The 24,244-nt window shown below is 33.0% G+C and overlaps 1 protein-coding gene across 1 annotated transcript in view; it reads left to right on the top strand.

Annotated features, from left to right (window-relative positions):
* Window positions 1-18,109, top strand: part of LOC115886814 (sex peptide receptor-like) — a 64,032-nt gene extending 45,923 nt beyond the window's left edge. The window contains exons 2-3 of the mRNA XM_030906115.1: window positions 14,486-14,683; window positions 18,041-18,109. Coding sequence (XP_030761975.1) covers window positions 14,486-14,683; window positions 18,041-18,109 — 267 coding nt within the window. The remainder of the gene's footprint in view (window positions 1-14,485; window positions 14,684-18,040) is intronic.
* The last annotated feature ends 6,135 nt before the right edge of the window (window positions 18,110-24,244 follow it).

Below are 24,244 nucleotides of genomic sequence, written 5' to 3'. Positions count from 1 at the left end.
GTGTAGCATTTTTAGCTTTATAAAAAATCAGTACAGTGATGTGAAGACCGCATTTTTGTATCTCTACTTAGAAACGAGAAGCCCATTAAACACACGAAAATGGGACGCCCTGTACAGATAGTTATAAATACTAGTTTTTTCCCGCGACTACGTTCGCGTTACACCTCGAATCGTTCATGCATACATTTAAATGATTTATTTACTTAACTTACGGTACTAATGCATTTAAACTATGTTTTTAAGAGTTTTAGAGCTACTTGTATTTACGAAAGTTAGCAATTGTCGATTTTCTGGGTGCTATACAGGGCAGGTCTTGAATAAGTGCAAATATTTTCAGGGCTGGTAGATCTCGATAAAATAAACATATTTTCTTTTTATCGTTTTCCAAATAACTCCAAAATACCCGAGTTATTTTATTTTAAAAATATTTTTTGCATAAATTTTCAGGACCACTGGGTCTTTTCGGGTTTTTCTGTCTGGTAAATTTAATCTATTACCAATGTTGCCGTATTGTCAAGAAATTATAGTTTTTAACTAAAAGCTAAAAAAAAATTCAAACATTTTTTCAAAAAATTCCAATTTTTCAAAAAAAAATTCGCGAAAAGAATCGTATTGCTGGGGTGATAATCGTGTTTCTGCGGTCAAACTATACTACCGCTGTAGCGTTTTTTTATAAACATTACCACTGCGAACGGCAGCTTTTCATCGGAGAGCAGTCGTGGATAAGGTATTTCACTGGAAAGAACTAATTAATAACAATAAACAAAAAAATACAGATATTGGGCGCCAGGCATGTACAGAGAAAAGAAAACACAGTTGTATATTACTTAAAACTAATGACTATATTTATTCAAGATGGACTGTGATGGTAAATAGCATTGTACAATTTTAATAATTATTATAGTGGTTATATGTCAAAGAAAGTGGTGTTAAGAGTTGTACTAAATATCTATAAAAGTAAAACCATTACAAGACATAATGTAATGAAACCTAAGATCTAAATCATATTTTAAATACTAAATCGACATAAATGTTCTTCATAATCTAACCACTAAATATAGTCTGTACGATATTATTTAAAATGTACGTTAAGTTAAGACTGAAAATCGACTGAAAATCAGAACCTAAATCTACACTTCGCTGTTCTTGAGGCAATCCTGTTTCGAAGAGTAGCAGCGTGAGGTGGGCTCGCATCTCTGTACTCGGCCATCCAATACAACAAAAGGGGCCAGAATGAGGACACCGTGAATTGGAATAGCCGTAACTACTAACTAGCTTATGGATGGGAACGAAGCAGCATGGGGCTCAAGCTACATCCACGCTGGGGCACTTTATATGCAAGAAAAATCATTCCTACTGGGGACACTTGCTCACAGGACATCCGTACATAGGATAATGGTACAAGGGAACACTACCCGTACCTTGGACCATAACTTAGGAACTATAACCTTGGAAATAGTCCGTACCTTGGAACAGTCCGTCCATAAGATAATGTACGTCCATAAGATAACGGTACAGGGGAACACTACCCGTACCTTGGATACTACTAGGACCTTGGATAATGCCCGTACCTTGTAAATAGTCCGTACGTTGGACCCTCGAATTACTTCCGAGGGCTCACTAAATAATAAAGAACATGCCCTTTCTTCCATATGACATTCTGGAGGACAAAAGAAAAGGGACGCCAACGTGCCAGCAAAATACAAATACAAGTTAGGTTGGGACATTCAAAACTCTACCCTGTAACTTCGAAATAGCAGCTGATTCAAATTATACAGCAAGATTTTTATAATTGCAGTTTCTCGAAGCAAGGATTTTTTGATGGTGACAGTCGGACGGTCAAAGCCAAGTGAAGTTAAGCACGGAGAGAGTTGACAGAAGCGATGTTGACAGCGCCTCCACAGAATAATTATGTATGTTTGGATAGAGGGTTTATGGCGCTCTTCTGTGGCGAACTTTAGAACTCGAACTTAAGTCGAAATTTTGCAAAATCTGAAAAACAAAAATCTCTCGAAAATAATAAATAGTGAAATGACATTTACCCTCTATGGATAGAACTCTACCTATGGTCCCATATAAACTGTATTACTAAAATAAATAGCTTTGACATAAAACGTTTTTAACTGTCGCTTTTCTTGATATACTCCCCTGATTTTATTTTATTTTTTCAGAGCACTAATACTCTCTTTATATGTTATTTTTTATTCCTAGAAGGATGATTTGAAGAAGAAATATTTCGTTCATATTATTGATGTCACTGAATAAACCCTTGTATAAAATGTTATACTTCTAGATGTTATAGTAATGCATTTTCGTACAGCAAACTTTCGTTCCCTATTCTACTCCCTAAGGGTATGAATTTCATAAATTTCTATGTCCAAATAATTAACTCATGTCTTTTAAATGATCCTTTGTGCAAATTTTTATGTGTATAATCCAGAGGTCACGAAGGTTTATATAATTTTTTACTAACTTTACCCATTTAGTTGATGAATTTCAAAAATCTCCTCCTATTCTTTCTGTAGAATTTCATTCTTCTAGACCAGATAATAAAGGATTTTCATACAACAAATTGTTCGACATAATTTTACACTCTAAGACGATGAATTTTCTAAAATCCTTTTGCATAACTAAGTCACTAATCACTTTCACGAACCTTTGTGCTAATATTGATGTATCTAAAGCTGGTGATATGAACTGACCCCTAAAATATCTAAAAACTTGATATATAATCTAACTGACACACTACTGACAATGACAAATAATTGATTTCTGGAGGTATTGTGTGTAGGTGTTTTCAGGTGTGTTTTAATATTTTGTCATTTTACATAAAGAAATAGCGATTCGAAGATATAAAAATACTTCATAACAAATCTACACATATATACCTTTCACTTAAAAAAGAATCATCAAGATTGGTGAAGCGGTTTCGGCGAGATGGATGTGACAAAAAAAAACCCGTGAGCTTTTATACATATATGTATGGATGGATTCATAAAAATAATATTATAGTGTACACAAATTCTTACTCGTCACTTAAAACAAAACTAGTTCCTGAAATAAACATTTCCAAAAGAATTGCGTGTTATTTGAACTGTAAAATACAAAAAAAATCTTTAGCAAAATTCATTCAGCGTATTGTCCCATAAGACGGAAAAAAATCGGAGATGACTTAAGAAATGAAGATCGCTGTCATTTGTTTTTGTAAAATTATATGGGGAACGACATTCATCGTCCTTCCTAAAACGACTAAAATCGTTTTTTTTTCGATCATACGGTATAAAACTGTTCAAATGGTTGCTAACGTGCTCGCACGATTTTCCTGTTTTGCTGCTCTCTAATAAAGCCCAATTTTCAACCTAACGAATCTAAAAGCAAAAAGTGAGAATCCTTTGTGCCTTATTGCTTTTACTTGAAGAATTTCTTCATTTTTGTCTTCAGAATAATAAAAATGGCTTTGTATTAAATAAAAAATGCTATTTTATTTTTTTAATCGATTTTGATTCTTATTATAGATAATAAGAGAACTATAGATAATTATGTAGATTAAAACTGCGACTTATTTTTATTTTTTATTTTATTTTAAATATCCTTTATTTACACTTTTCACAATATTTAGTTACATTTACAAATTTATTGTCCTTACAATCTAAATGAAGGTATCTTATATTTGGTCGGTTCTCAGATGCCAAGTTAGTAGGAAAACTATTGAAAATACTAATAGCCCTACTTATCGGACTATTTCGGGATTTATTGGTTCGTACAGCACTTAAGTAGGTATTATCAAGATGTATGGCGACATCTGTTGTGGAACGAGCAAAGTAGAAGAAAAGCGAGTTCCGTAATTTCGAACCAGACAACAGAATTTACTGGTAGGAGGCAGAAAGCTACAAAAAATTACAGAAAGTTCTGGAAGCAGCCGCTACAATATATAAGGCGCTTCCCGCGCTCGACCGGGCAGTCAGTTTTTGTATAGCGAACGGTGACATATTATTGGTGAAGGATTTTTAAATAGTTAATTGTGTGTTGTAATCAGTATAAATTGTGTGTATATAATGAGAAAATAAATTCGTTAAGTATTTTATCGCGAGTTTAAATTAGTGGACCCACGGAATCCGTAACAATATTCTTCTTCACTTCGTCATTAAATTTTATTTCAACGTTACATCTAGCCTGATTTTTTAGTACCCTGTAAATAAGTTTACATTGTTCTAGAATGAAAATTTTATTAATGTTTTGGATCTTAAATGTATCTTATACCTTATTTAGTAAAATTTCGATTTTATGAAAATTATTCATGCCACAAGTTCCCCATACTAGTACCGTATGATCGAGAAAAAACGGCGTCAGCGATGGCTATGGAATGAAGATCGCTGTCATTTTATATGTAAATTTATATGGGAAATGTCATTGATGTTCATTTCCCAGCCAACTGGACGCCGTTTTTTTTCGATCATACGGTATTAAGGCGCATTCTCACAACTCGTCTAATTGGCAAGTATTTTTTACTGGCATATAGGATCTAGCGGGAATGCGGCGTAGTTCCTATATAAATAACTCAGAAATTCTGTATAGATGCCCGAAGCACCATGTATACCCTAGGGTTCAGAATCGGGAAAACCCGGTACCGAAAGTACCGGGAATTCCCGGTTCTTTTGAGACATCAAAGAACCGGGACTCGAAATAAAAATTCCCGGTTCTTTCGGTACCGATTTTTTTTTACTCGTTAATAAAATGTAATTAATTTTTTCTTGTTACATGCGAAAGTTCATTGACACTTCCTAGAGGTCGAAATCAAACTCTTCTAAATAAATAGTGATGTTATCTCTTATTGTTCTTACTTCTGAAGTTCTTTTAAAGTTCCTATAATGTTTATTAACAGTTAGAATTTAGAATAAGTGGGAGGGGGGTTAATCTCTGCGACCTTAGAGATCTATTGTGTCCCCCTTTCTTGAGTTATAACTCATCATACAGTCCCAGGACTTCCTACGGAGACCCGTGTCCCTCAGAGTCGGGGAGCTACGACCCAGGCCGGGTAGACGAAACGGTAGCTTGTGTCGCCTGTTGGGTTTAGAGGTAGGAGGTAGGCTCCCGACCCTTGGAGGAGGTGGTAGCTTGTATGCCACTTGCGGAGGATGGTCTCACGCAAGTGTCAGCCACCTCTCCTGTAATTCTCTTTGGGTTTGGCCCCTTGGAACTTTCATTGCGTTACTGTTTCCAGTGTCGCTAGGTGGTTTCCCCACAGCTTCACCGGTGATGTTTTTATTACTATTATTACCAGATCTCATAGTGTTCCTATGAGTCGCTAGGGACAGTCGGTCCACTTCTACAGAGCCTCGCGTGTAGAAGTAAGGGGTAAAATACAATGGGGTGCCCCCCGGTGCCCCAAGGTTGAGGCTGTCCGTAGCCCCGCCCGTTATCGTTATATGTCTTGGTGCAATTCCCTGGCCACGACACTACAGTCAGGGACAAGACGATGAGTGAGATGCTTCTTAGACCAAGCCAAGTGCTAGAGGGGATTCCCCCCAGCACCTGACCAGGAGCTTCCCCACCAACGACAAGGTCTTGCATCTCCTAGGAGAAGTTATTAACAGTTATTGAAGTTTAGATATTATGTATATTATTTTATTATTAAGTACAATGTTGCTCAATATATTAGTTATATTTTATGTTATGTTTTTATAGGCATTTGCAATTTTAATTGAAAATGTATTTTTTTCAAATTTAGTTATAAGTTGGTTTACGTTGTTTGGTATAAATTTTAAGTTTCCTATATTTTTTCGTTTTTCCTTCACTTATGTTCATTTGTGTTGATTAGACTTCAGAACCGGGAAATCCCGGTTTCGAAAGTATTATGAATTTCCGGTCCTTTTGAGCCATCAAAGAACCGGGACTAAAAATTCCCGGTTCTTTCCGTACTTTCGGTACCGAATTTTTGTTTACTCGTTAACTGTATTTAAAAAATTATTTTTTGTTACATGCGAAAGTTCATTGATACTTTCTAGCAGTCGAAATCAAACTCTTCTAAATAAATAGTGATTTTATCTCTTATTGTTCTTATTTCTGAAGTTCTTTTGAAGTTCCTATAATGTTTATTAACGATTATTGAAGTATAGATACGTTATTTTATTATTATAAGTATAATGTTGCTCAATATAGGTATTAGTTATGTTTTATGTTGTTTTTATAGGAATTTGCATTTCTTTGACTGATTATTTCATAAATGTTTTCATTAAAAAAACACATATTTCTATCGATTTTATTTTTGAAAACCATCCCTTCCTTGCTGATTGACAAAATAAGCCATCACTGAACAAAAAATTAGCCAGTACCGAAAGTACCAAAAAAAACTGAAAATCCCGGTTCCTTAGAGGCGTGGTACCGAAATTCCCAGTTCCGACAAACAGCTCCGGTTCCGGAAACCCTATAGGAAACCCGTAGGCTCTTTATCTTTGAATCGTTGAAAACTAGATTGCACATAATATATTATGTTTGGGTAAATAATGTTGCTTTAATTTTATTTAAATAACCATAGACAAATTAGTTTCGGTATTACTTCAATAGCTTGTTATCCAAAATAGGTTTCTTATTTCTAAGTGAAAGGTAGTATCAGACACAGCTTTGTTGTGCAATTTTTTTGCAGCCTCTGCAAAAGTTGCATATAGTGTTCATAGCCCAAAACCCGCAGTTTTTATGCAGCAGCTGCCTAAAAAAGTTGCAGGTCGACACCACAAGCTTTTCCTATGTTCACACCAAAGCGCTACTTTTGCAACATATTTTGGTAGCCGCAGCCTTGGAGGGGCAACATTCAACAGTACACCACCCACAGCTCAAGGTATCGTGTGTGTACCTTTTGGGAGACGGTTGCGTTTTTTTTTAATGGATGACGAAACAGTGTTGGCAGCGGCATATTTACATATATGTGACTTTGGCGGCGAAACAAAAGCGGCGACAGAAAAAAACAAGAGTGTGGGTCAGGGAATGGAAAAGAAAGCGCGAGCAGTTGGGTGCATTCAATAATTTACTTAATGAATTGCATACTCAAAATTTCCGAAATAGCGGCTCGTCTTTTCGTTTGGTTGTGATAGAATGGACGACTTTTTACGTTCCATAAACACTCCCTTTCTTTTACCGCTTCTATTAAACATTTTATTTGTTCTCTATTCCAAATCGCTTGTTTTGACTTCGACGACATCGCAATTTGTCGGTTAATTCTTTACTAAATACCTACATATACATCCTGTTTAACTAATAAATCTGTTATCCTGAGTCAACTGAAAAAAAGTGTATACATTTCGGGCATGCCAACAGAATACTGCACCGATGTCCGCAGTAAAAGTTGCAACTGATTAGTAATCTTTTGCTGCACTTGCAACCTTCCTCAACAACTGTTCTTAACAAGGCTATTTCTTAAACTGCGCGCATAAAAAAAGTAGCCTACACAACCAAGCTGCGATCGCAATGTTGCAGGATGCCTAGATATTCACACTTGCAGCAATCAAGTTGCGCGGTTTTTTAATGTGCTGCGCAACAAAAGTAGCTATGTCTGATACTACCTTTAAATAATTTCGAGAGATAAGATCTCAAGTTAATGTTATATATCTTTTTGCATTTTTTAATATCAATTTCATTCATAAAATATATATATTTTCTTCGCTAAAACGAGGCAAAAATACGAACGAAATTTCAATTACCGTCGAAATGAGGAAACCATATTAGATTTTTTTCTTGCAAATATACTTCAAGTTCGAAGCCGCAATCTCATTCCAATTCCATCTTCCGTTATTATACGGATCCTAACTTAACAACAACTTTTAAATTAACTTAGACATGGAATATGGCTTCAACCTCATACGTTTTGCAGCATAACCATCTTAATTTGCTCCAGTCGTTTGAAAGACGTATATATTTTGTAATGACATTGATATTTATACATTCGTCAAAAGAAAATATAAAGGGTGAGTTTCCTACGATGTTCCCTATGGGTATCTCGGAAACTACTGGAGATAGAGAGTCGGTTCAATGGGGCAAGAATTGCAGTTTTGTGGGGTCATAAATATGCGCATTTCACATTTTTGAAAAATTCATGTTTTACTAGATATTTATTTTTTATTACTGTTTCGAAAAAAAAACAAATTTTGGCTGTTTTAAAAATTATCCTATTTCAGACAGAAACTAATCAGATAAAAGTTGTAGATAATCACATCTCTAATGAGTTTGTGTTCTCCGATTTTTTCTAACGCCTGTCATATTTGACGTATGACACAAACTTATGTTTTTTTTTTAATGGAAACCATAGTTGGCCATGACTTGTACCATTTTTTAAGCTTTTCAGCGATATAAGGTATATGTTTTTTTTTCGAAAAATTACTGAGTTATAGCCAATTCTTATCTTTCTCGACTAATTTCACTTAGTTGGCATGGTGTTCATATTTTGTTATGATGTCGATATATAGCTTCATCTTACGCCTTACATCATACACCTTACACAAACTAAAACATAAAGAAATAATATCACTACATACACTTTAAGTTATTTTCGAAAATGTTCAAAAAATCCGCCATTGTTTTGAGTACATAAAAATACATCATTTTTAAACTGAATTTCTAGCTATTCTCACAGAACGACCGGTTTAAACTTCTCCTGTACCGCCTCTTCGAATGCCTCTCTTAATTCATAAGTTCTTTTGTAAATCTTGTTGTTAACCAAACCGCATAAAAAATCTAAAAGAGATAAAATAGATAGGTCAGGGGATCGAAGAGGCCCTCTTGGTCTACCTCTTTCTATCCCTGAGTCTACATAATTATGATATAAATAATTTTTAACATTTCTTTCATTATGGTTGTAGTTAATAATATAATGAAAGTCATGTTGGAACCACTCTATTAATTATTACAGTTGAGGGTTGGAACCTTTAATGTTACACAGCAAAATAAAAACACTAAATCACCACAATACACCAAAACACTTTTACTTTTACAATGGACACGCGTTTCGCTAACCATGTTAGCATCATCAGCAGATGATTATAAACTCACATTTTAGTCAGTTAGTTTATAATCATCTGCTGATGATGCTAACATGGTTAGCGAAACGCGCGTCCAGTGAGGTAAAAGTGTTTTGGTGTATTGTGGTGATTTAGTGTTTTTATTTCACTCTATTAATGCGCGAATATCTAATTTTAACTTTTCTAACCATTCTCTAAAAAACGTAAGTAACTTTCACCGATCAAGGTATCCTCGAAACTGTATGACCAAGAAAAATTTAAAATAATCCGCTTTTCTTCATTTGAAAAATTCATATTTACAATTTTTGTTTATTTTAAATTACAAAGTTTGGATGTGACACTTTCACTTTTCTGAGAGCAACGACGATTAAACTTGTTTCCATGGGTAACTAAGTAAAATTAGTCAAGAGAGATAATTAGCTACTACTCAGTAATTTTTTGAAAAAAAAAAACATATTATAGCTTATATCGCTGAAAAGCTTAAAAAATGGCCCTTTTTTATGAAGTCATGGCCAACTATGGTTTCCATTTAAAAAACATATATTGGTGCCATATGTCAAAAATAACAAGCGTTAGAAAAAATCGGATAACACATACTCATTAGAGATGTGATTATCTACAACTTTTATCTGAAAACTTTTTGTCTAAAATAGATTATAATGGAATTAGAGACAACTTTTAAAATAGCCAAAATTTGTTTTTCTTTTCGAAATGTCTAGTAAGCCATGGACTTTTTCAAAAATGTGAAAGTCGCATATTTATGACCCCACAAAACTGAAATTCTTTCCTCATTTAACAGACTCTCTATCTCCAGTAGTTTCTGAGATACTGTAACGATGTTACTTAATTTTTGTGATAATTAATTTGTAGTGATTAAATTAATTAGCTTTTTGTTAAAAGCAAGTACAGTACGTCTGTCCGTTCTGTAGCTACGCGGTATCCGTGAGACGGGAAACGATATTCTCTGGATGTTTTTCGTAAAATATTAGACGACGCGTCCCATCAATAAAAATTCGACAAATTTGCAAGTGGCCAATAAAATGAGTGGGCGGGGCGATTTGCGGTGACGTACTCGTCAAGTCGACGTATAAAATATATTGCTGTTTATTTAAATGTTTTTTGTCCGCATTCAAAAATAATGCTCGGAAGTAAGAAAATTTATTTTAGATTATATCTATTGTTATAATAATAGTTTTAGATAATCCATTGTTATAATTTATTTAATTATTATTATAAAGATGTTTTGTACGATAAGTATCGGTCTTACAAACCATTCTAATGATTGTTTATGTATTACATTATTCTGAATGGATTTACCTCAAAATATAAGAAATTCGAAAATTTTACATAAATAAAAATTCACTCTGGTAATCCAATTTTCTCGACGATTTTGTTGACAATCTAAAATAAATTTTCCATAAATGGAAAGAAAAGAGGTAAACCTTACCCTTATTTTGGCGTGAAGTAGAATAAAACAGCTACTTTGAGAATACAAAATACGAGATTCTAGACATAAGAAAAGGGAACTTGAATATATTTTCACTTTTGAACTCTTTCTAGCCAAACTGTTTTTTCTCTACAGTAAAAGTCTAGACTACACTGTTTGTTGTTACTGTGCTTTATTCATTACGGTCCTGTGATTATAAGAAATTAAACTAAACCTACAATATAAAAAAATAAAACTTTAAATACTTTAAATAATAAAATATTTATTTAAAGAAAAAGAAATATTTTAATCATAGGCATTTGTACCTCAAGATTTTAGTCCAGGCCCGTATTCCTGTAACTTTGACATAAAAACGTTACGCTTTCAAAGCAGGCATCGATCAGCGAAATCAAGGCAGTCAATTTTGGTATTCGTTGCCATGTTGACTGTGTTCTGAATATGTTGAGCAATATTATTGGCAACATCACAATTTCTAATGTAGGTAATAGTCAAAAGTTGATAACTGACGGATGTAACAATGAAAATGTCAATGTTACGAATTTCATATAACCTATTGTTGAGTTATGTCAAGCTATTTTTCTATGGATATGTCCCCATACAGCACATCAAATCACATTTACGATGTGTTACATTATTAGATGTAGACACAGGGTGACACAATTCCCCCGATGTAAATATGCTACGTTTACACATTGTAGTTCAACACGTATGCACAAAGGTTAAACGTCCGCCTCACAATGTAGCCACAGTATAGCATTTACGTATACACAAAGTAAGAGATACACAGTGTGCCGTAGATACACAGTGCTTGTGTATTACGTCTAAACTCTGTTTACACATTGCAGTTGTGACTACCGCGTGTATACGTATGTATTTTGCTTCGTATATCTTGTGCTAGATAAAACTACTTCTTATGAACGAATTTAGGAAATAATACAAGTTTTGATGCCTAACTTTTCGTTCTTTTTAAGAAATATTTATTCAATGATACCAATTATATCTTTTTAGAACGAAAATTAGAAAGACAAAACTTTGTATGTTCCAAAAGTATCTCGATCGTAAGTTCAAGAGAAGTAGCCTTAAAATTGTTCCATTTTTGTTTTGTATTAAATGTACCATTTTTCTTCCATAAAATGTATTAAGTGGTTAAAAAATAAAATTATTATATTTCTTTATATCATGGAACGCAATAGCGCAAATAACAAAATAATAATAATTATTTACACTGCAGAAACCAGAAGTAAGAAAACACTGTAAAAGAACAGAATTTATATCAAAATGTATTAAAAATATAAGTACCTAGTATAACAACATACTAAAATGGTAAACACTGGTATATCGCCACGATTTGGTGGACCTCGTTTAGTCATTTTTTTCTCCTCTTTTCTCTCCAAGCAATTGGTTTGTTAGCATACTCATTCATCGAGCACTCTGTTGGACTTTGTTGTATTTTATTTCCAGATTGACAATCTCACCCTTAAATTTTATATAAAACTGATTATTGAATATTAAACATATCTGTATATTGATCCATCAATAACTTACCGAATATCAGTGTAAGAAGTTCTGGGAAGTGTTTAAATCTTTCTATCTCTGGTCCATTTAGATTTTTATTATTTCCAAATTAAAAAAAATATATTGCAGAGCTAACCTCTTTATCATTATACGAGAATATTTAGAGTTTTCATTCATTGGAGTCAAAATTTGGTAAATTGGGTATCGAGTAAGGGAAGAGTCGCTGCTATAATATTAAGGTTAGGTTAGGTAGGTTTTAAGGTAACAAGGTAATTAAAAACTTGTGCTTACCTTAAAATCTCTTTTAAACTACACACAAACAGAACATTTATATAGAGCTTCCGAATGATAAAACAATAATGGCTGCTAACACATACAACTCCTAGAAAGCACTTGGTCGGTGTATCTACGCTGAGGCTATCCGCGCGTGCGCACACCTTCATTTCATGCTAGAATGTAGACACAACAATACACTATTACAAAGTGTCTATATAAATATTTATATTATGTGTATATGTCACATTTTTACAAGATGTGTACTATAGGCACAATTATGATACGAAGTATCACACATACATATGACTTATACATTGTATGTCTCATATACCGACGTCAGATTTCATCATTTTAATAATTATTTGTTACGTTACAAAAAACTCTTTAGAATCTTGAGTGCATACGTATACAACTAGTAAATCACTGTATCACACAATTCTATCAATATAAACCTGCGAGTATCTCATATGTATATGTTGTGTTCAGATAAACACTTAGGTTCGCTTTTTTAACATATTTTGTTTCGCCCTTTGTAGAAACGTAATTTCATTCGGACGCTGTATGGGTCATTATTCTTATTGTACGAGGGAAGTGTTCAAGTCGATTTTCCGCATTTTCGATGTCTGCAGTTATATAAAAACGTAATTTCTCAATAGAAATTAGAATAATCGCTCGTCATCATGACAACATCATGATAATTCGTCGTGTTTGTTAATTTTCTTTGTAATTTAATTTTTTTTCTAAACCACCATTTATTGACTTATGAATATGGATAGGGAACAAATTCCTTTGTTCCATATAGGTATTTATATTTTGTTACTTATAATTTTAGGTTATACTATTTGTTATTTTATCTGCTGCAGGAGCCAGTATCATCTATTTTTTATAAGTATTGGTGCCCACTTTCTCTGATAGATATGTTAAAGACACCCGGTAAAATAAAAGTAAGTAGTTATATTTATCATCTTATTAAGAAAAAAGTAGTAGTGTCAAAAATATTTCGAACCTCTCTTAACATAACAAATTAATACAATTAATTTTTTGGGTAGTTTTATAGCTGGTTTATAGTAACCAGAAACTTTATTAATATACCTATTTTACTTTTGTTTTAGGATTAAAACTGGACTTGAAAATGGTTCAGGATCATGATTCTAGTAAAGTCTTCTTTGCTTGGATATTCACTTTGTTATTGCAATTTTATTAGGCAGTTTTTTCGAAAATAAGATTTTTAATGGCCTTTAAAAAAATTGGCCGATCGTTTCCTGCAACAGTCAGTTCTTCCGCATTTAAAATTGGTAGGTGGGTGGAATAAACACTGTTATATTTTGTTATTATATTATAAAAATTTTATTTAGTTTTATGTATAAATAAATATGTTTATAAAACAGTACAATTTTTGCTTTTTTTTATAATTTCCCTTATAATAGTAGTACTCTTTCGTTCTGAAAGAAACTGCAGATTTTCACTTAAACTGATTTATTTCCTACACCACGTTCCCTTTACGTGGTATAGTGAATAAATCAGTTTAAGTGAAAATTTTCAGTTTCAGAATGAAAGAATACTACTAATAAAGGCTAATTAAAATTTTCCGCCAGCCAGAATGTGCGATAATGTCTTACGATACGTTTTATACCTATCTCTTTCTTTTTCATATAAAGCACATAATAAAGAAAGATAGCAATAAAGACGTACGTCCTGCCATGGTCCTGCTAATTGGTTTCAAAATTGTTCTGAGTTGCGCTACGGGAACGCGGTCCCACTCTTTACCATGAGATTTGTCAGTCTCTTTTTATTTGTTTGTCTATGGTTTTGAGTCAATATTTTTTAATTATCTTTCTTGTGGATTGCTGATTGAATTGGAGCCAGAAATGGCTCAAAACGAAATAAGTAAGTTACCAACAGATATTCAGGCTGAGGCGACAAACGCCATATCCAAACAACTTCAATTTAAATCCCGAATAACTGATGAAAAGGAATACAAACATTTTCAAAAATGGAAGCAATTAAAACGTGCGAGAAGAAATAAAGTTTTTAACCTATCCTCGCTGTTAAAGTATCATTTAATCTTACCCTTGCGGTTAACCTACTATTTTATCTACTATTTTTGATAGATATAAAGCAATTTTAACAGTTGCTAGTGGAAAAAAAAGTTAAATTTATGCACGTTATACTTCTCTCGATATCTATTTTATTTAAATAAATCTCTAATCATTTTTTAAATAAATCGTTTTTGTTTCAGGTTATACCCAATCTGTTTCACACTGCAAGTATTTGGTTGACACTGGTACTCGCAGTCCAAAGGTATATTTACGTGTGCCATGCTCCTTTAGCTAGAAAGTTCTGTACATTGCCTAACGTATACAAATGCGTGGGTTATACGATGTTTGCATCAATACTTCACCAAGCACCAAGGTTATTCGACTCACAATATAACTCGGTAAGTTTAGATAGTACTGTATGAAAGAAACAACCAAAAATCAAAAGTCACGTTTTTTTAACTTAAATCTTAGGTAAAATTTTCATGAATCGAAAAACTGATAGTTACATGATTTAAATTTTATTATTAAATTATATGTTTTAGTTTTATAAATTAATTTATTAGTGACTTCTTTCAATGTTCAAGTGAAAAACCATTCATAATAGAACAACTATGTTTAACTTCCATTTCAAATATTCCAAAGAAATATTCTTAACCACTGGAAGAAGATTAAACTCTATCTAAAATCATCTAAATATTTATTCTTCTATAGGTAGATATCTACCGGTGATATAATTGATTAGTCTATCACTGTAATTTTTGACGAACAAATTCGTTGTCTTGGTTACAAAAACTAGTAGTGTTATGGGTTTCACATCCATGACAGGGACCAACTCGCTTCTTATTGCCTCTAACTAGTATTTTTACCTATGAAGCATATTTAGCGAGGAAAACTTGGAAATGTCTGGGAAGAGTTTGTATACTCGCCCTTTCTGTCATTATTACAGGATATATAATTTTATTTATATACACGTGTGGCAAAATTCATTAGCAATAGGAGCTTTTCAATGCGATAAAAAAAGATGGTAAGGCTGCAAAATACACTGCAGTACAACAGAGACGGATAAAGTGTCTTTTCCCTACCATTGTAGTACCATTGGGAAGTGATCATAGAAGTGATACGACGAGAGAGCTTCTGCGTGAGGGGCGGGTCTTTAAGACGCTTGTGTGGGGGCTACCGGCTACTAATAGAATAGAATGGAAAAAATAGAAAGACGAAGGACAGAGTTGCCATTCTGTTAAATCAAAATTATGTTGGCTTATCCTAAATCCCGAATCTTCTAATCCCATTATCTTGCCTACTTAATAAAATATTAAATAAAGTACAAAACAATTTTAAGAATGTTTTCTCTAGGCACATAACAACTTCTTTCTAAAACAAAAAGTAACATGCAGAACTTTGAAATCATTTCTAAAATAGCAAGTGCAATTCTATGAAATGGCAATACTGTACGATCTTCCTTCCAGTCGCCCCGACACCGACCGGTCGGTCGGCGGCGGCGGTGACAAAGGAATTAGGCCGAAAAAACTTTATAAAGGAGTAGCCGAACAGGATTGCCGGGTTTGTTAGATTATAATTCCATACGAGAACAAAATTCTCGGTAGATCTTCAACAAAAATCAAAAGAAAATAAAATATAATATTTAAGTCTAAAATTAGCTTTCCTATGTGTCGTAATACTAGATCACTCAAATAAAATACAAATATAATAAATATAACAAGAATTAGAAATAGCTAGGTATATTATATTCAGTGCGAGATTCTGAATCATACGTTCTGCTCGCCTGGGGTAGTTTTGTTTTAAAGTTCGACATTTCGTGATTTAGAGGTTTGGCAATTTCAAGGCCACGCTTTTGATTGGAAAATTTTGAGGTTTGCATAGGAGAATGGGATGGGACAGTGATTTCCCCAGTATGGTCTTGGGAGATAAGCTAAGGCTCGCGTGGGCAGGGGCACGTCGCTGCGTGACATTAGGGAAGTGGCAGGTAATATTGGTTAAATACAGCACAAAACAGGGAGACACGGAAAAGGATAGGAGAGACCTATATCCAGGAGTGGATGACTCCGGTTTGAGGAAGAGGTATATTATTTAATATTAAAAGATATATATTAAATTAAACAATATTAATATATTATATTAATAAAAACTATAATAAGTAGGGATAGCGGTCACTTTTTACCTTTGTACAAATTTTGATCAGTAATATCTAAAATTAATTTCATTTCAGTGGGAAAGCTGTAGCAACTCTCAATTCTTTTTTCATATTAATATATTTTTTTGGCAGGAAAAGCACTAAAATATTTATCCGTATTCAGTTTGTTTCTTAACTTAGATTTTGTTTTTTGTTTATATTTTTTTTGGGGAAAATATGGGTTCAACTTTAGTAGATGAATGAAACAAAATCTTTTCAAAAGATATCAACTTCTTCGGGCATATCGCCAATACCGCGCCTAATAAAGAGTAATAAGGATTTGTAGGAATATCTTTGTAACTCTGCAACTAGACAGAACGATGACCTATGATTACTAAATAAAATTTAATAAACAATAATAAAGTCAGATTAGACTAAAGACGCAGTTGAATATATCGTTAGATTTTTGTTTAAATTGGTAGATCGGTGGCTTACAGACGAAACCGGTAGACCTGGCAACTCTGTGATGGACTGACGTGACGGCGTTTTGCGGATGCGCGGGAAGGGAAATAAAATAATGGCGATAAAGGGCAGGTGGATGGTTATCATCAAAATTTGTTATTTTATTGGAGTTTGTCTAACTCGACAGTCGTAATGGAAGTGGAAACGGGGAAGTTGTTGTCCATCTCTGTTTGCTTGACTTTCTATAGCGTTTCATTCCAATGCATAAGTCCTATGCCTAGATATCGTAATACCGGACCTGTTATTATACATTTAATTACTCAAAACAGTGGTGGATTTTTGAATATTTTCAAAATAACCCTTAAAGTGTATGTAGGAAATATTTTTCGAAAACATATTATAGCTTATATCTGAAACGCTTAAAAAAATGCGTTTTCATGAAGACATGACCAACTATGGTTTCCATTTAAAAAAAACATATGTTTGTGTCACACGTCAAAAATGACAGGCTTTAGGAAAAACGGAGAACACAATCTCATTAAGGATGTGATTATCTACAACTTTTGTATCAAAACTTTCTGTCTAAAATATATTATAACGGAATTAGGGACAATTTTTAATAGCCTAAATTTGTAGCAAGGCGGCTGCGGCTTCAAGTTTTTATAATAAGGTGCCTGAGAAAGCCCACTATGTGGGAGCAAAACGTCGCATAAAAAAAAAGAAAGTTTCCATTTTCAATTAATAAAAAAAACCTCATACCCAAGAAAAGGGAAAAAAATATATGGATATAATTCTAAAGGTTTAAGAAAAATAAAAAAAAAACTATTATAAAAATTAGAAAGATATTTTCATTTGTCTGATGGTAATAAATTAAGGCCAACTTATATATAGAACCTGGTAAACACAAATGCGAATTATCATATTCCACTGGCTCAATTATTCTTATTATAGAAAAAACGCACAAATTCAGTACTAATAACTAATAAGAAAAGATAAACGGAGATTCGTATAAGCAAGCTCTGTTATTTTAAGACAAACTGTTTACGCCTGGATTGAGTATCTCGAGGCTTGCCAGTTTCATCAATTATATTCGAGATATTCGCCTTTGCCATCCTTTCTGTCTGTTGTTGTTACAAAGAGGAATTATGAAATTATTTCAAAGGTTGAACTTAGCCCGAAGTTGGCCCTAAGACTGATCCAGCACGACCTCAGCGAAAAAGGGTCTGTTTGACAAATACAAACCAGAAGCTTCATGAAAAATACCCAAGATAAACATCTTTGGGCCATGAAAAGTTGAGAAAATTGAATTCTTATCTCAAGCATTATTATTTCATAAATAATTTTTAATTTAAGAAAACTTGAATTCTTCAATTTATTTGACACCCTTCACTTGGTAAAAAAAGAATCATGGTAGAATTATAATGCATCGGTCAAAAGTTAATAGTGCTAATCGGTCGAGTATAGAACTAAAAAGTTCTTTAATAGTACCACATGCTTCGGCTGTACCAAATTAATCATGCATGACTAAGTCATATAATATATGACTTAGTCATGTCTAACATTCAGATTATATAATAAATATTTAGTCTAAATTACAGTTGAGGGTTGGAACCTTTGGTAGTTATTATCAGCAATAAAACATTTAATATTATTTGATTAAAATACTTTGCTTTTTAGCATTAGACGTGCTGTTGCTAACATAAAGAAGATCATCAGCAGATGATTATAAACTTATTTTAGTTTAACTTATTTCAGTTTATAATCATCTGCTGATGATGCTAACATGATTAGCCAAACGCGCGTCCAGTGTAAAAGTAAAAGTGTTTTGGTGTATTGTGGTGATTTAGTGTTTTTATTTTGTTTAAGTCTAAAATTAATAAAATAGAACAAAATTATTAAAACTAAACGAATGTAGGACTTCCATTGTCTTTATTTATTTTGCTTACACAACTCCCAAGCAGCATCTATCTGACTTCGAACTAAATCTGACCTGAAGCGACGTCAGACTTTGTGCAAATTTGTGCTCGGGTGCTGGTGATACGACCGGTGACGTCGCTTTCCTACAAAAGCGACGTCGTTGGATCCGAGAAAATCCAATGATCTGTCGACGTACAAAATAACAACGTACCATTTTTATTAATTCTCCAACGTCGACGCACGTTGGTTTCAGACGACGTACAGGGACATCATTTTGTACCACTGATTTTATTTTCTGTTTGGTATTTAAAGAGAAAGATTTTCTATCGGGCGAGGATGCTGATTCAACACCAAAATTTTATAACTAATTTGACAGACATGACGTCATCTGATTTTTTAAATGAAACCACATAGTTTAAGATGGTCTGGTAGACATATTTTAAGCATTTCAAAATATATGTTTGAACATACTCGATATACAGTGGATTTAAAAATGAATTGTTCCAGAATCATTTTAAGTGTCTCACCCAATTTAAAATTTTCCTCTTTTCTATTTTAAGATAGTAAAAAGATATTTTAATGTAATTTTTCGCGAGGATACCGATTTTCTACATTAAAATTTTTTGAAATGTCAATTTTGACAGATACGACGCCATCTTGATTTTTTTTAAATGGAAACCCCATTGGTCTGGTAGACATATTTTATCTAATTTCTAAAATATACAGTTTAGTGTACTTTGCATTTACCGTTTTCTATATACAGGGGGTTGAAATCAAGAATTCCTCTAATTTTTATGTATTTGAATATGAATGCCATTCACTTACAACTGAGTGGCATTCGTATCCAAATGCATGAAATTTACATAAACTGAGCTATCTTATGATAAATGACTAGCAGTTTAAAACTAAATTTTCAAAAAAGTTTTTTTTTATATACAGGGTGGTCCGAACTGTATTCCGGAAACTTCGGCAGCATATTCTGCAGATACAAATAAGTAAAAAAGTTCGTATAAATATAACTACAATATAATTAAAATAGAAAAGAGGAAAGTTTTAAATTGGGTGAGACACTTAAAATGATTCTGGAACAATTCATTTTTAAATCCACTGTATATCGAAAACGGTAAATGCAAGGTATACTAAACTATATATTTTTGAAATTAGCTAAAATATGTCTACTGGGCGGTGTTAAAATTTGATGGGGTTTCGGTTTAAAAAAAATCAAGATGGCGTCGTATCTGTGAAAATTGACGTTTTAAAAAATTTTAATGTAGAAAATCGGCATCCTCGCGAAAAATTACATTAAATAAACTTTTTACTATCTTAAAATAGAAAAGAGGAAAGTTTTAAATTGGGTGAGACACTTAAAATGATTCTGGAACAATTCATTTTTAAATCCACTGTATATCGAAAACGGTAAGTGCATAGTATACTAAACTATATATTTTTGAAATTAGCTAAAATATGTCTACCGGGCGGTGTTAAAATTTGATGGGGTTTCGTTTTGAAAAAAAATCAAGATGGCGTCGTATCTGTCAAAATTGACGTTTTAAAAAATTTTAATGTAGAAAATCGGCATCCTCGCGAAAAATTACATTAAATAAACTTTTTACTATCTTAAAATAGAAAAGAGGGAAATTTTAAATTGGGTGAGACTCTTAAAATGATTCTGGAACAATTCATTTTTAAATCCACTGTATATCGAAAACGGTAAGAGCAAAGTATACTAAACTATATATATTTGAAATTAGCTAAAATATGTCTACCGGACCATGCTAAAATATGTGGGGGTTTCCATTTAAAAAAATCAAGATGGCGTCGTATCTGTCAAAATTGACGTTTTAAAAAATTTTGGTGTAGAGAATCGGCATCCTCGCGAAAAATTACATTAGAAAATCTTTCTACTATCTTTAAATACCAAACAGGAAAATTATAAATCGAGTGAGACGCTTAAAATGATGTCCCTGTACATATACTTGAACTAGCCCGACGTCTACCCATTGTCCGAATAGGATACGTCTCGATATTGATAATCTCTAAAGTAACGTCCAATTATATTTTGTTGTATTTTATGTTCATATTTATAACCTAATTTACGTATCTCTATTTACGTCCGTAAATACAACCCATTAAGTAGTATTTGCGACCTCCGTACCCAATGGGTAAAAAACGAGAACCCTATATTACTAAGACTTCGCTGTCCGTCCGTCCGTCTGTCACAGAGGTCTATCTTATGAACCGTTATAGCTAGACAGTTGAAATTTTTACAGATAATGTATCTATGTTGCCGCTATAAGAACAAATACTAAAAACAGAATTAAATAAATGTTTACTAATAAAAAGTACTTTCATTAAACATTATCGTTTAAGTTAGAATTTTACATAGAATATTTGAAGTCCTCGGTTGGCCGCGTGGTTAAAGGCGTTAGGAGTGGAAGGCGTTGAGCCGTAGCAAGGCAGGTTCGAATCGTACTCAAGGCGACTTTTTTTAATCGTTTTTTTTTTAATTTTTACATATTTATTTTTACTTTTTACATATTTATGAAGTGTAGCCAATTAAGGAAACAACAAAACGAATGCTTGAAGCTACAGAGATCGATTTTTGGAGAAGATCAGCAGGCAAATCAAGACTCGAGCGAATAACTAATGAACGCATAAGAGAGATTATGGAAGTTAAACATACGATAGTGGACGAGATAAAGAACAGTCAACTCATATGGTACGAGCATGTCCAAAGAATGGCAGAAATAAGAATCCCAAAGCAAATTATAAACCGGAAACCTGCAGGAAGAAGAAAACCGGGTAGACCGAGAAGAAGTTGGCAGGAAGGAATTGACACGTTTATGGAGGAAAGATCTCTCGGAGACGGTGCATGGAGAGACAGACAGGCATGGAGAGATGGCATCGGAAGGCATAGAACGTTTTAAACCGATTAATATATAATATTTATTTGATTAATACAATTTTAGTAATGTTTTACTTGTATTTGATTATTAAAATAACCATGTTATATTGATTGATTATTCGGATTTAACATCTATTTATGTTAACCTTTTATATCATTACGATCTTTGACCTGTAAGGGCAATCTTCGTGGTACAGATATTAATCTTTTTCCCCTTAACTATATATATAAACAAAAGGTTCATGAATCTTCGTAATAAGTCAAGTCAAATTTAAATATTTATTATTCGAATATAAACAAGACCGTCTCTAAAAGTATTTCTTTTATATTATAATTGTTTGAATAATATTTGAAAAGATAGTTGCACAAATCCACAAATCACTGATACGCAAGTGAGGTTACACCTACGAAACCGTTGAACCGTCAACCATCAAACATTTTTTGACAACAAACAATTGACCTATCTTAGACCAATAACGAACAACGTCGTCGAATCGTTTATCCGGAATACGAAAAATTATATGCTCTGTGGTCGACGACGGATGCTCCTTACATGTCCCGAAGCCGATTGATTTTAAACAAGTTTTAAAAATAGAGTTTCTTAAATATAATTCTTGTATATTAATGTATATAACTGCTGTGCAGAATAGGTACTGAATATTTTCTAACAAGAAATAAATCTTATTTTTGGGTATTTGAATTGTTTCATTGGTTGATCCAGTTTCTCAAAATATTTAATAGCTATACTAATTTTAGTTTCCATTCAATTAATACACTTGTACAAATTTTCTTATTTTAGTTTGTACTATCCTTTGTAAAGTATCAGCATCTTTTTGAAATAGTGGCGCCGTTTGGTATGCAGTGTAAGGTATAGGTGGGTATCATTTTTTAGCCAAGTGCAGAAGCAAAAGCTTGTTCCCACCGCCTCCGATATAAGAGTAGCCGTTCGCAATATTTTGACTTAAATTTTCAATAAAAGGAAAGTTATCCGATTGTCAGCCATTTTAAAATCGTTTTTTGTTTTTAAAATTTATATTCACATTCCGATTTCTAGTAGAATAATATTGATAAGGTTGTGTTTGGGGAGAACCGCAGTACAGTTTTATGATTAAACCAGTTAGAAAATAAAAAAAAAATATTTCACTACCTAATTTTGAAGGCGCTCGTTGTTTTCCGGAGTATTTTATTCAGATATATAAAAAAAATTACTTCCATTGACAAAACTGATGTCTGGATTAATGATTCAGAATTATTATAATATGAAATTACGTAGGCACTTATAGTTATATTCGAGGAGTGATTATGAATCCATTTGTAATTAGGTAGTTTGGTTAGGTTTTTATGTATTTTTGGTAGCGAATTTGAAACCAAACGTAACGTAAGTGCTTAGCGACGTATTTTAAGTGACTGAAATCCAACGTAATATGACGTTGGTAATTGGTAGAATTACATTCCCTATTAGGTCAGATACCGACGTGGAGGCGACCCGAATCTGTATTCCCCATTTAGGTGCAAATAGGGGTCGTCAGGCGTCGAACCGACGCGACGTTGGTACCCGACGTCGGGTTTATTGAACGCGACGTATACCCGACGTTAGATAACGTCCAAATCAAGTATCACTGACTGTTGAAAGTTTTTCTCTTTCTCAATCGTGAATCTGATTGAGTTACTTCGTGAATTAAGATCCAAGCACCACAACATAAAATCGGGTTGTCCACAAAGGACCCCTTTGGAAAAAGTGAAAATTTAAAGAGGTCGTATTTATTCCTAACAATAATAAAATCTCTAGCAATCCAAGTATCGAAATTTCAACAATATGGCAACCACTCATAAAACGCTCCAATGCAGGTATTTTTAGTGGAACACCTCATGCTTGACTGCACCCAACAAATTCACGAATGAATGCTCGGCTCTAGTATATAAGCTCAGTAGTTTTAGGATTGAGTTTAATTCACACTTGATAACGGTCAGTGATACTTCTGACCGAAAGAAACGTGTAAGCAAAATAAATAAAAACAACGGAAGTCCGATTCTTTTAGTTTTAACACTGAATCACTGTCTACCACGTTCCAAGAAACAGAACAAAACTAGTTTTTGACAGGAATTTTTAAACATTATTGTAGAAATACTCTAATTATTTTTCATTTGATATTTTGACTAGGTTTCTAATATTATAATAAAACTACCTTTTATTATACCTAGATATTTTTGAAAATATTTTATTATTCAGTTGGTTTGGTTGTTGGAAATTGTTCAACTTCAATAGATTTCGCTATGTGAAACTTTATTTGTTCATTAATTAAATTATTCGCAATCAAAAGACCGAGCTTGTTTCTAATTAATTACCAAATTGATTCTCCACCCTTAAACATTTCGCATCATTGCATTATAGAATATTTTTTATGCGCTTGCCTTTAATTGAGAATAGTTTGAATTTTCCAAAGTCGAGATATATTATAGAAAACTAATATAAGTTTGTCTTCAACTCAGGTCTAAGAAGCTTATTAGCTTATTTAGACAAGTAGCAAAAAATAATGTTAATGC

This window comes from Sitophilus oryzae, unplaced genomic scaffold, assembly GCF_002938485.1.
Source record: "Sitophilus oryzae breed Bouriz unplaced genomic scaffold, Soryzae_2.0 scaffold_499_pilon_pilon, whole genome shotgun sequence".
Classification (NCBI taxonomy): Eukaryota; Metazoa; Arthropoda; class Insecta; order Coleoptera; family Curculionidae; genus Sitophilus; species Sitophilus oryzae.
Note: the sequence above shows the minus strand (reverse complement) of the source record. Positions and strands in the feature narration are given on the sequence as shown.